Source organism: Nematolebias whitei, chromosome 3 (assembly GCF_014905685.2).
Source record: "Nematolebias whitei isolate Nwh7 chromosome 3, NemWhi1, whole genome shotgun sequence".
NCBI lineage: Eukaryota > Metazoa > Chordata > Actinopteri > Cyprinodontiformes > Rivulidae > Nematolebias > Nematolebias whitei.
Window position 1 is genome coordinate 2,384,151 of NC_056500.1, and position 12,476 is coordinate 2,396,626.

A 12,476-nucleotide genomic window follows, 5' to 3' on the forward strand; every position below is an offset into this window, starting at 1 on the left:
GTATCATGTGTCTCACGCATGTCTCAGACTGGTCTCACGCATATCATGTCTAACGTATGTCTCAGATGTGTCTGACATGACTCACGCATGTCTGAGATGTGTCTCTGACGTGTCTTATGCAACATGTCTCACGCAACATGTCTCACGCATGTCTCGTGTCTCACGTATGTCTCAGACATGTCTCTTAACATGTCTCAGGCATGTCTCAGATGTGTCTCAGACGTGTCTCACGCACATCTCAGACGTGCCTCTGACATGTCTCGCGCATGTGTCACGCAAATCTTACATGTGTCTCTGACATGTCTTACACATGTCTGACGTCTTTGATGTGTGTAAAACTTCAACAGAAACCAACACGAGTTTTTTTTAAAATTTTTTTTATCAGTATTTCTCTTTGGTTAGTGACCTTGGGAGAGCGCTTGTCTTATCTGTGTTTATCAACGGCGTGGGGGTCGTGGTGTGGGGGTCAGGGGTTGTGTTAGAGTGTGTATGTTACCTTAGTGTTGTGGTTCTCGATGGTGGTGGTGGTCGGGTGTTAGCGGAGCCCTACTGATGTCGGCAATTGTAGATGGGGATTGGGTTAGGGGTTGTTGTGAGGGATTTGGTATGGGAGGGGGGCTCGGTTCTGTTGACAGGGCAGGGCGCCCTCCTTGGATAATGGTGGGGAAACACTGGAAATAAAACAAAAGATGTCTGAATGATGAGAATCTGCTTCAGCAGGTTAGACTGGTTCTGATCCAGGTTGGGCCTCCTGAGAGGCTCAAATGACCAGCAGGTTCCTGTACCAGCAGCTGGAGCCCCTCCCCATCCTGTGACCAGCCGCTGGAGCCCCGCCCCTTCACCTGACCAAGATGCGACCTGTCCTGGGATACGTCCCCCCCTGCACAGCCATCAGTATTCAGCTGCTGTCCGCTCTGACGTGGAGTCCTCACAATAAACAATCTGCAGCCACATTAAGATAATGGACCGGGCCGGCGCCGAGCCTCATACTCTAAGTGCTGCGAAGGTCAGCGGCTGCTGGGCGGAGCTGCGGGACTCCTCTCCTCCTTTATTTATTTGCTCCCCTCCCCCCAGCGCAGCTCTGCGGATCTATCAAGCTTTAATATCTGGTGTCTGGCTGTGAGTAACGGCCTTGTCGGCCCGTATTGATGAAATGGTTCTGGTTCTGCTCCGTCAGCCCGGCCCGAATCAGCCGCAGACTGATACGTTTCCACAATGTGAGAGGAAAGGTCATTAATGCATCACCTGTTCTCACACCTGCAGAGGAGCACATTGAGTTCTCCTCCTCTTCCTCCTTCACTTCATGTCTTCTTTGCCCTCCTCTTCATCCTCCCTTCTCTTCATCCTCCCTTCTCTTCATCCACACTCCTCTTCACCTCTTCATCCTCCCTCCTTATCCTCCCTCTTTATCCTCCCTCTTTATCCTCCCTCCTCTTCATCCTTCGTCCTCTTCATACTCATCCTCCCTCTTCGTCCTCCTCATCCTCACTCTCCTCATTCCTCCTCCACCTCACCTCTCCTCTTCATCCTCACTCATCATCTTCCCCTCATCCTCATCTTGCTTCCTCTTCCTCCTCCTCTTGGTCATCCTCTACCTCCTCACTCCTCTTCATCCTCACTCCTCCTCATCCTCACTTACAGCTGCAGAACCTTACTTCCTGTTTGCTTTCTGCATTCTCCATGTTTGTTTGTTTGTTTGTTTGTTTGTTTGTTTGTTGAAACATTTTAACTGAATTAAAAGTAAAACTGTAAAAAGTCTTTAAATGTTTAAACTTTAAACCTGGAACTGGGTCACACTGGTTCTGTCAGTTGCTTCCTGGTGGTTCTGAATGATTTCTGTCTGACTGAACTTGGCTCCGCCCCTCTCCTCGGCAGCTCGACTCCTCGCCGCCCGACTCCTGCAGAGACTTCAGCTTTTCCAAGCGAGGTCAGCTGATCGTGAGCGCTGCCAAGCCTTCCGTCCCTTTGGCCCCGCCCACCTCTATCCTGACCAATGGTTCGTCTTCGCTCCTCCATCAGGCTCCGCCCACATCCGACCGCCTACAGAAGTGGATCCTCGCTGCAGCTAAGGTAGGCGGAGTCACATTGCTGACCCAGGAACATGAATAAGAAGCGTCTGAGCTGTGCGTGTGTTTGTGTCCGCAGGGCCGCCCCACGCAGCTGATCAGCCTCGCTCGGCCCAGTTCTGGAGGTATGGGCTTCAGCGTGGTGGGTCTGAGTCCAGCAGGAAGCAGCAGTCAGGGCGTGTTCGTCAAACACATCCAGCCCAGAGGACTTGCTCACCGGGACGGGCGTCTGCAGGAGCGGGACCAGATCCTGGTGATAAACGGCAGTCCGTTAGAGCCCGGGCTCAGCCAGCAGCAGGCGCTTAGCCTCCTGCAGCAGCCCGGAGACATCGTGGAGCTGGTGGTGGCCCGGGACCGCCCCTCTGACGCACCGCCGCCGCTCGCCACGCCCATCAACACGGTGAGGCCACAAACATCACACCTGCTCTGTCTGTTAGCAAAATATGTCGGGAACCAGTGGGTGGATTTTACTGAAACTGGACTGATTACCTTCTGGTCTCAGGGTGCATTCACAGCAGCCCTGTTTAGTCCGCTTTAATCGAACTCTAGCTCGTTTTCCTAGAAAGTCCGGTTCGTTTAGGGAGGTGTGAACGCACCATCGAACTCTGTCATGGAACAAAAAGGTGAACTCTGGCCCGGGCTAAAACCTAGGTCTGGGTCCGGTAGAAGAGAACTCCAGCGCAGTTCCAGTACAGTGTGAATGTAAACAGACCGAGACGCTCCACAGGTAAACAAACACACATTTCTCTTATATGGAGCCGTCAGCTGACTTGTGTGAAGAACAATATTCTCCATGGTCTTCTGTCTCATCTTCTGCTCATGCTGAGTCCATTGTTGAAAAATGACAAAATATAACTCCTAAAACTGATAAAACTTGATGCCACTTCGTTTTTATTTACAAAAGAAGAAGAAGAAGAAGACGTGTCTTCAGAGGTTTTTGTGTAATTTCTTTCAGTAGTTCTTGGTGCAGCGCCCCCACAGGCGAGCGGGGGAACAGGTTGCTTCAACAGGTTGGTTCAACAGGTTGGTTCAACTGGTTGGTTCAACTGGTTGGTTCAACAGGTTGGTTCAACTGGTTGGTTCAACTGGTTGCTTCAACAGGTTGCTTCAACTGGTTGGTTCAACAGGTTGGTTCAACAGGTTGCTTCAACAGGTTGGTTCAACTGGTTGCTTCAACAGGTTGCTTCAACAGGTTGCTTCAACTGGTTGGTTCAACTGGTTGCTTCAACAGGTTGCTTCAACTGGTTGGTTCAACTGGTTGCTTCAACTGGTTGCTTCAACAGGTTGCTTCAACAGGTTGCTTCAACTGGTTGCTTCAACAGGTTGCTTCAACTGGTTGCTTCAACAGGTTGCTTCAACAGGTTGGTTCAACAGGTTGGTTCAACTGGTTGGTTCAACAGGTTGGTTCAACTGGTTGGTTCAACTGGTTGGTTCAACTGGTTGCTTCAACTGGTTGACTCGACTGCACAGTGCAGTGTGAATGCAAACGCACCAGCTCAAATGTAACCAAAGCTCATGAATATTGGTCCAGAACCAAACCGAGTCTACCGGACTATCTGGTGTGAAAACGACCTCAGTCCCATTCAAGATGGCCGCCGCAGCTAACCCACACTGAGAGATCTCGCCAGTTTCACAGACGCTGAGATAAAACCAGTGCAGATGGTTCTGGAGCGGGACTCGGATCGGTGAACCTGCTCTGAGGACTGTCAGAACTTTACATTTTAAAGTTCAACTCCGACAGGTTCTCCTAAAATGTTCTGCTCAGTTTTAACAAAGAGTTCTGAACAACATCAGCGCGGGTCTGGACCCTGAACACAATCTGTCAAGAACCGAGATGTGGAACCTCCTGAAACCACACCAGCAGCTGGACTCACCTGGATGTCTCTCTGGACTCACCTGGACGTCCCTGAGGACTCACCTGGGCGTCTCCTGCTCACCTGCTGGCTGGTTGGAGATAATCTGGCGTTGTTGGGAACATTTTTAGTGTAAAAATAAAGTTCTGGTTGTTTTGGACCTGCTGTCAATCAGAGCACAGCAGGCAGCTGTAACGGATCAGAACCACAAACCCTTCAGCCTGGTGGAGATGGGAGTGGACTTGAGACCAGTTCTCAGGATCACAGCAGTCCAGTTGATGAGCTGTCGCTCACTCGGGGCTGACAGGAAGTCGGGTCAGAACTTGTTGCTCCTGACAGGAAGTGTTGGGGAAGAGGAGATCGAGGAGTGTCAGCCTGAACGGGGGAGGGGTTCTGGAACCATGACATCACCTTTTATCTCATCTGGACTGAGACGGGTCGCAGATCAACATCCAGACTGAACCTAAACATTAACCTGGAATTTACCCATCTGCTTTCCTGGACCTGGTCTGGATTAGCGGTTCTCCACTTGGTCTGAAGGTCCTCCTGAGTTTGGACTTCAGTTCTGGAGCTGTTGGTCCAAAACGTGTTCTATGACCCAAAAAGAACTGAGTCAGTGGTCTGACTGTCTGAGGCTTTCTTTTTACTCTGGTTCTGTCTGAGGTGCTGCCCCTCCTCACCATGGCAACCAGTGACTCAGCAGGTTCTTGGTCTTCTACATTACCCATCATCCTCTGTTTCCATCATGGCCGCCCCCTAATGTCTTCTCGAATCAGACCTCTGGCATTCAGGACGACTCCGTAAGAGGGTCAGCAGGAAACAGGAAGAGGACTGAACCTAGAGTTTCAAAATAATGCTCAGAGCAGACCTTCAGAATAAGAGTCTGGTTCTGTCAGTTTAGTTTGAATTTATTGTAAAAATCTGATAATTTGTTCAGTTTTATGAGAGTTCAACATCAAACCAGCCACTAGGGAGCACAAGCCAGTGTGTGTCTGGTTCTGGTCCCAATCCCAGGTAAATGGTGAGGGTTGTGACAGGAAGGACCTCTGATGTAAAACACTTTTGCCAAAACTAACATGAGTTCATCAAAGGGAAACCAGACCGGATCAGTTGAGGCCCAGGTTAACAACGACCTCCGGTGCTGTTGACAAACAGGGTGCTGCTGTTAGTGGAAGACCACGGGGAGGGAAACGTGTCAGGAGACAGAGGAAAGTGAAGTATGTAGGACTGAGGGTTGCAACTCTAAATGTGGGGACAATGACAGGCAAAGGTAGAGAGCTGGCTGACATGATGCTGAGAAGGAAGGTAGATGTTTCATGTGTCCAAGAGACCAAGTGAAGGGCAGCAAGGCTCACAGCATTGGAGCAGGTTCAAACTGTTTTACCATGGAGTGGATAGAAAGAGAAATGGGGTAGGGGTGGTCCTGAAGGAGGAGTTGGTAAAGAATGTAGTAGAGGTGAAAAGAGTGTCAGATAGGGTGATGTGTCTGAAGGTAGAAGTAGAAGGTCTGATGCTAAACATTGTCAGTGGTTATGCTCCACAGGTTGGATGTGATGTGGAGGAGAAAGATACATTTTGGAAAGATCTGGATGAAGTGATAGAGAGTATTCCCAGGGAGGAGAGAGAGGTGATGGGAGCAGACCTGAATGGACATGTTGGTGAAGGAAACAGAGGATGAGGAAGTGATGGGCAGGTTTGGTGTCAAGGAAAGAAACAGGAAGGACAGATGGTGGTGGATTTCACCAAGAGAATGGAAATGGCAGTAGTCAACACCTGTTTCCAAAAGAGGGAGGAGCCTAGAGTGACCTATAAGAGTGGAGGAAGGAGTACGCAGGTCGACTGTCCAGGAAACTGGGGAGTGTGGTAAAGAGGTGAAGAAGAGAGTCCAGGCAGGATGGAGTGATGGAGAAAAGTTTCAGGAGTGATTTGAGACAAAAGGGTGTCAGCAAAGGTCAAAGGTGAGACCAGTTATGTTGTATGGTCTGGAGACAGAGACATGGACAAAAAGACAGGAGACAGAACTGGAAGTGTCAGAAATGAAGATGTTGAGGTTCTTCTTAGGAGAGACAAGGAGGGAGAAGATGAAGATGATCAACATCATCTCCACTAAAACTGATTTTGATCACGCTCAGCTCATGGATTAATAACAGAATTATTAATAGTTAATAAAATAATCAAGTCCCACAGGAACGGGTTTTTCGTGGCGTTTTCATTCAGATGAAAGAAGCTCCTGTTTGTGGTCGTCGACCTTCTGCTGCGGTTCATCTGCGTTCCGTTGTAGCAGCTCCTTCAGAGTTCTTTAATGACCCGATCCGTCGGTTCCCCTCCCTGATCTGGTTTTAGGACTCCCATCAATCATGGGTGAGCGGCTCCACGCCGCCCTGATGGCTGCTGGGTAATATTCACTAAACAGACACGAGCTGTAAACTCATCTGTGAGAAGCTGATTTATGGGCTGTTGTGGTGGTGGGGGTGGGGGTGGGGGGGCGTCAGGAGACTCCGGCAGAACGGACTCGGGTCAGACGCACCTGAAGAACCGTCATGAAACCTGGTCCTCGTTTTGTTTTAAACCTGCGCTCCGTTAAACACGACCTCCATTTGGAGGATGAAAACAAAGCAGGGCCGGGGGCCCGGTATGTGGCCCGAGTCCAGCGGGACGGTACCAAACAAGAGGGACAGTGTAGCTCTGTGTGATAATGACCCGACAGCAGAGTGGGTCAGAACCATTATCCTGCAGTCCTCGGGTTAATGATGCGCTCCCACACGTTCTCCTTCTCAGGAACTCTTCTGCTAATTTAAGTGTCAAAGTTCTGACTGGTTCTGGTCCTCCTCTGGTCCCGGTCCAAACGTCAGGTGTGCAGAGCGTGCACGGCGTGCACGAGAGCAGCAGCACAGTCTGATCTGCAAATGTTCTGCAGGGAGGTTAAAGGTCAGCACTGGATTCAGGAGTCCAGACCAGGACCCTGGATCAGAACAGCCTGTAGAACTGGTCCAGATGAATCAGAACCACTTTCACAATAAATGAAACCGAGTTCTTCTGTTTGGATCCTGGAACTTCTTTATTTTCTTCAGCTGTGAATGTTCAGGGACAGTGTGTCCGGGTCACAGGGTGACCCAATCCAACAGGAAGTACATCAATCTAAAACTGGACCCGCCAGAACCGTCCGTCTGGAAAGGATACAAGAACAAACGAAAACAAGGTTCTGCGTTCTAATAAAACTCATGGATGAAGCTCAGAGGAGCTGTCAGCCTGTGAGGGGTCAAAGGTCACGACCAGTTGTTGACAAACATGTCAGGCGTTTGTTTTGATTCATCTTTCCGTGTTTCTGCCGAGGTCCAACAGATCTGGTCGACCCGTCCCGATTTTTGAGTTTATTCAACGCCTGTAGAGAAAAGAAACGTCCAGAGGACCAGAGTTAACTTTTTTAGATTTTTCTACCTGGATTATTGAGAAACGTGTTTCAGCTGAAATCAAAAATAAATCGGCAGCACCTTCCCACACACTCCCACACATTCCCACGCACTCCCACACACTCCCACACACTCCCACACACTCCCACAGTCTTCACAAACTCATCGACGGTCCAGGTGGGTCGTGCTCAACGCCTGGACCTGCAGGAAGACGTGTTCTGCAGACCTCAGCAGCTCTTGGTGGGTTTTCTTTGTGCTGCAGGATCAGTGGGGTCATGTGGAGGAGATCGAGCTGATCAACGATGGATCTGGTCTAGGTTTTGGTATTGTGGGCGGGAAGACGAGCGGCGTGGTGGTCAGGACTCTGATCCCGGACAGCGTGGCTGACAGGGTGAGTCCCAGACGGGAAATATTTTTCTTTAATAAGGTCTTATTTTGTCATGTTGCTTAACTTCTGATAGGAAAACTCTTCTCTGATTAGCTTTCCTCTCCTCCAATCAGGATGGACGTCTCCGCACAGGTGACCACATCCTGCGTATTGGCTCCACCCCCACCAGTGGACTCACCAGTGATCAGGTGGTCAAGGTGCTGCAGGGCTGCGGCAGTCACGTGACCATGCTCATCGCCCGAGACCTCCAAGGTCAAACGTCAGCGGCTCCGCCTGCTCCGCCTCCCCCAGACTCCGCCCCCATCACCACTATACCTGCTCTACCACCTGAAGTCCCTCTGCAGTGCCCGGTCAACAAGACGGTGAGCAGTGAGTTTACCTGGTTGTCATGGTGATATCACCTTTAGTGTTTATTCAACAAGTTTGTTTTTTATTCGCTTCAGCCGAACCTGGAAGGATACGAGATCCACGAGGTTCCTCTCACCAAGAAGGACGGCCAGAGTCTCGGCATCTCCATCATCGGCTTCAACTCTCTGACCAGCCAAGGTACGAGAGGCTGAGTCACCTGAAATCATGAAAACATGATCTCAATTCAACCAAAATCATCAAAGGATTAACACAAATCAACTATAACATAATCTAAAATTCAGTTTATTTCTAAAGCTCCAAGTCACAACAGAAGTCGTCTCAGACACTGAACAGAAACATTCAAATATAAAATAATAATTGAACATTATTTATCCGGGTCAGGGAGGAGGTCCTGCCCCAAGTGGAGGAGTTCAAGTATCTCAGAGTCTTGTTCACGAATGAGGGAAAAATAGAGCGTGAGATTGATAGGCGGATAGGTGTAGCGTCTGCAGTGAAGCGGGCGCTGTACCGGTCCGTCGTGGTGAAGAGAGAGCTGAGTCAAAAGGTGAAGCTCTCAATTTACCGATAGATCTACGTTCCCACCCTCATCTATGGTCATGAGCTTTGGGTTGTGACCGAAAGAACGAGATCCGGATACAAGCGGCCGAAATGAGTTTTCTCCACAGGGTGTCTGGACTCTCCCTTAGAGACAGGGTGAGAAGCTCGATCATCCGGGAGGGACTCAGAGTAGAGCCGCTGCTTCTCCACATCGAGAGGAGCCAGTTGAGGTGGCTTGGGCATCTGTTTAGGATGCCTCCTGGACGCCTCCCTGGTGAGGTGTTCCGGACACGTCCCACCGGAAGGAGGCCCAGAGGAAGACCCAGGACATGCTGGAGGGATTATGTTTCTCAGCTGGCCTGGGAACGCCTCGGGATTCCCCCGGAAGAGCTGGACCAAGTGGCTGAGGAGAGGGAAGTCTGGGCCTCCCTACTTAGGCTGCTACCCCCGCGACCCGACCCCGGATAAGAGGAAGAAAATGGATGGATGGATGGATGGATGGATGGATGGATGGATGGATGGATGGATGGATTATTTATCTGAGGAGCAGCTTTGAGTTTAACTCCATCACTGAACTCTCATCTTGAACAAGCATGAAGGCGACAGTGGAAAGAAAAACTCCCTCATGAGGAAGAAACCTTTAGCAGAACCAGGATCAGGACAAGAGGACCATCTGCTTCGACCGGCTAGGTTTGGTAGGAATAGATACACAATGGCAGGTCGAGAATCACATGTTAAGATAGAAATAGTATCAAATGAAATGAAAACTATTCAATTTTAACAATTCATTTAAGGAAATGAGGTCAATTTGTCCTCTAGTAGTCTAAGTCTATAGCAGCAGAACAAGTCAACCCTAACTATAGGATTTATCAAGAAGGAAAGTCTTAATCCCAGTCTTCAAACTGGGCAATGTGTCAGCCTCACGGACAGAAACTGGAAGTTGGTTCCACAAGAGAGGAGCCTGAGAACTGAAAGATCTTCCTCCCATTCTGCTGCTGGAAACTCTAGGAACCACAAGTAAACCTGCAGTCTGAGAGTGAAGTGCTCTGTTAGGAAAATATGGAACAATAAGATCTGTAATATAAGATGGAGCTAGGTTGTTGAGAGCTTTGTAGGTTAGAAGTAAGATTTTGAATTATATTCTGGATTTGACAGGGAGCCAATGGAGAGAAGCTAAAACTGGAGAGATATGATCTCTCCCAGTAACTCCAGTTAAGACTCTGGCAGAAGGAGGTTCTAGTAATGTTTTTAATGTGGGGGATAAAAGACATGTCCTGATCAAAAATAACACCAAGATTTTTAACATTAGAGCTGGAGGACAGATTAATGCATCTAAGGAGGGAGAAAGACTGAAACATTCATTCCTAAGGTGCTCAGGTCCAAAAACCAAAACCTCAGTCTTGTCTGTTCAACAGGAGAAAATTAAGGGTCATCCAGGTTTTTATGTCTTTAAGACATGCTTGTAGTCTAAGTAGCTGATTGGATTTATTGGGTTTAATGGACAAATATAATTGTGTATCATCAGCATAACAATGGAAATTTATCCCATGCTGTTTAATAATTTTACCTAATGGAAGCATATATAAAGTAAAAAGTATTGGTCCAAGCACTGAACCTTGAGGAACTCCATGAGGAACTTTGGTGTATGATGAAGATTATTTACATTTACAAACTGGAATCTATCAGATAGATATGATTTAAACCATTTTAGAGCTGTTCCTGTAATCCCAACATCATATTCAAGCCTTTGTAGTAAAATATTGTGATCAACTGTATCAAATGCAGCACTGAGGTCTAACAGGACCAGTAGAGACACAAGTCCATTGTCTGAGGCCATGAGAATATCATTAGTGACTTTCACCAGTGCAGAGTCAGTGCTGTTGGTGTATGGAGAACCATTTCATTCAAAATTAAATAAATACATAAGTAGTGCTATTTAAAAAGTATTAATAAATATTCCTTGAAATAAATAAATGCTCCCATGAAATAAAACATTTAAATGTTAACGATGGTCTCTCAAGTGTCATGCATTGACCGTGAGACACCCGTATTTCATGACGTGCACACGGCACACTGTATTTCTCACACTAAAACACACACGCAGACCCTTTTTTGAAGAGGAACCAATGTGCAGCACAATGTTTCTGCACGGACTGGAGCACAATAGCGGACGTGGCTGCAGTGTTGCCAACTTGGCGACTTTCTCGCTTTATTTAGCGAGTTTTCAGATCACTCTAGTGACTTTTTTTATTTTAATAAATGACTAGCGACAAATCTAGAGACTTTTTTCTGTTACTGGAGACTTCGGCGATGAAAGCACGTTCGGCAGTGGGCCGTAAGCCCCTCCCACTTCCCCAGTCTCTGACAGCTGTCAGTCTCACAGCAGAGAGGAGACCCGCTCCAACGTGTCCACGCTGCAAATGAATCACACGCGGGATGTAAGTGTAAATATATAACGCTCAGTTTCATCATGAAATGTTTGCATTTCATCTCGGAGTTCTTCGATGTCCTCCATGTTGCCGCTTGTCCACCTGACTTCCTGAACACAGTTAATTCTTTGTTAAATCAGGTCTCTCTTGTAATTGAGTCCTCGATTTACCTGAATAAATAAAGTTTGAATGAATTCTTGATGTGAAGGTAGCTGGACGGAGCAGGGCTCAGCGAGGGGAACACTTTGCTGTGATTGGTCAAGAAAGATGGAGGAAACCCCGCCCCCTCATTTGAATATAAGAACATGAAATAAAAAGTGCTTAAAATTAAAAACGGGGTTAAAAAATAAAAGCCCCTGAAATATGTAAAGTAGCTTTACAAAATAAAAGTGTCACAAAATGAAACTCCATTATTAAATAAATAAATCTAGAAATAAATTAAAAATAAATCTTGGGGAAAAAAAACTAAACATTTCTATTTAAATGTTTTATTTCACAGGAACATTTATTTATTTAATGGAATATTTATTAATAATTTTTAAATAACAACACTATTTATTTATTTACTTTTGAATGAACTGGCTCTCCATAATAAATAAATGAAATTATCAAAAGTAAAACTGAAATGATGAAAATAAATTCCTTCAAATAAACTACGATAACAAAGTATTACCGCAGCAAATCAACAAAAATTATCAAAAGATTACAGTACCTGAAATTCACTGGAAATTTCAAAAGTAAAACTGAAATGATAAATTTCTTCAAATAAACTTCAAAAATAACTAAAATAATCAAATAAATTACCTCGAAGCTACTGAAATTAAAATCTTTGAACCTACTTACCTGAAAATCATTTACCCAAAATGATGAGAAATGAACTGAAGTCGTAAAACAATGAAATCATAACGTTTATGATAAAAATCTCCTGAAATCAACAAAAACTTGATGTTTTCACTAAAATTAATCTCCTTGAAGTTGTAAAATTATCTTCGGTAAATCACCTGAAGTCATTTTCCTGCTTTGGAAAATTCAGAAGAAATTTCCAGACGTTTCCTTAGAAATGCACTTGTCTGCAGGTGGACGTAGTGAGGCGTCCACAAAGGACTGGATCTGGGGTCCTGGATCAGTTTTAGGGGGTCAGGAGTCCTGAAGAGGCCTGACCCGCGGTGTGTGCTGTGTCTCTCCGGTTCAGATGCCGTTGGTGTGTTCGTGAAGCACGTGGTTCCTGGCAGCGCAGCGGATCAGAACGGGAACGTCCGGGTCCAGGACCGACTCCTCGCTGTAAGAACCGGAACATCTCACATGTTCTCCGTCTGATCACCAACATCTAAACGAGTTTTTACAGTTGATCAGTAGAAACTCAATCATGTACAGCAGCTGGTTAGTAACTGGTTAGTAACTGTTAGTTCTGGTTAGTAACTGGT

General features: G+C 46.9%; 1 protein-coding gene across 1 annotated transcript in view; it reads left to right on the top strand.

Annotated features, from left to right (window-relative positions):
• Window positions 1-12,476, top strand: part of patj (PATJ crumbs cell polarity complex component) — an 81,234-nt gene that overhangs the window by 1,031 nt on the left and 67,727 nt on the right. Inside the window, exons 3-8 of the mRNA XM_037697770.1 lie at window positions 1,876-2,070; window positions 2,146-2,466; window positions 7,592-7,720; window positions 7,831-8,079; window positions 8,161-8,263; window positions 12,245-12,333. Coding sequence (XP_037553698.1) covers window positions 1,876-2,070; window positions 2,146-2,466; window positions 7,592-7,720; window positions 7,831-8,079; window positions 8,161-8,263; window positions 12,245-12,333 — 1,086 coding nt within the window. The remainder of the gene's footprint in view (window positions 1-1,875; window positions 2,071-2,145; window positions 2,467-7,591; window positions 7,721-7,830; window positions 8,080-8,160; window positions 8,264-12,244; window positions 12,334-12,476) is intronic.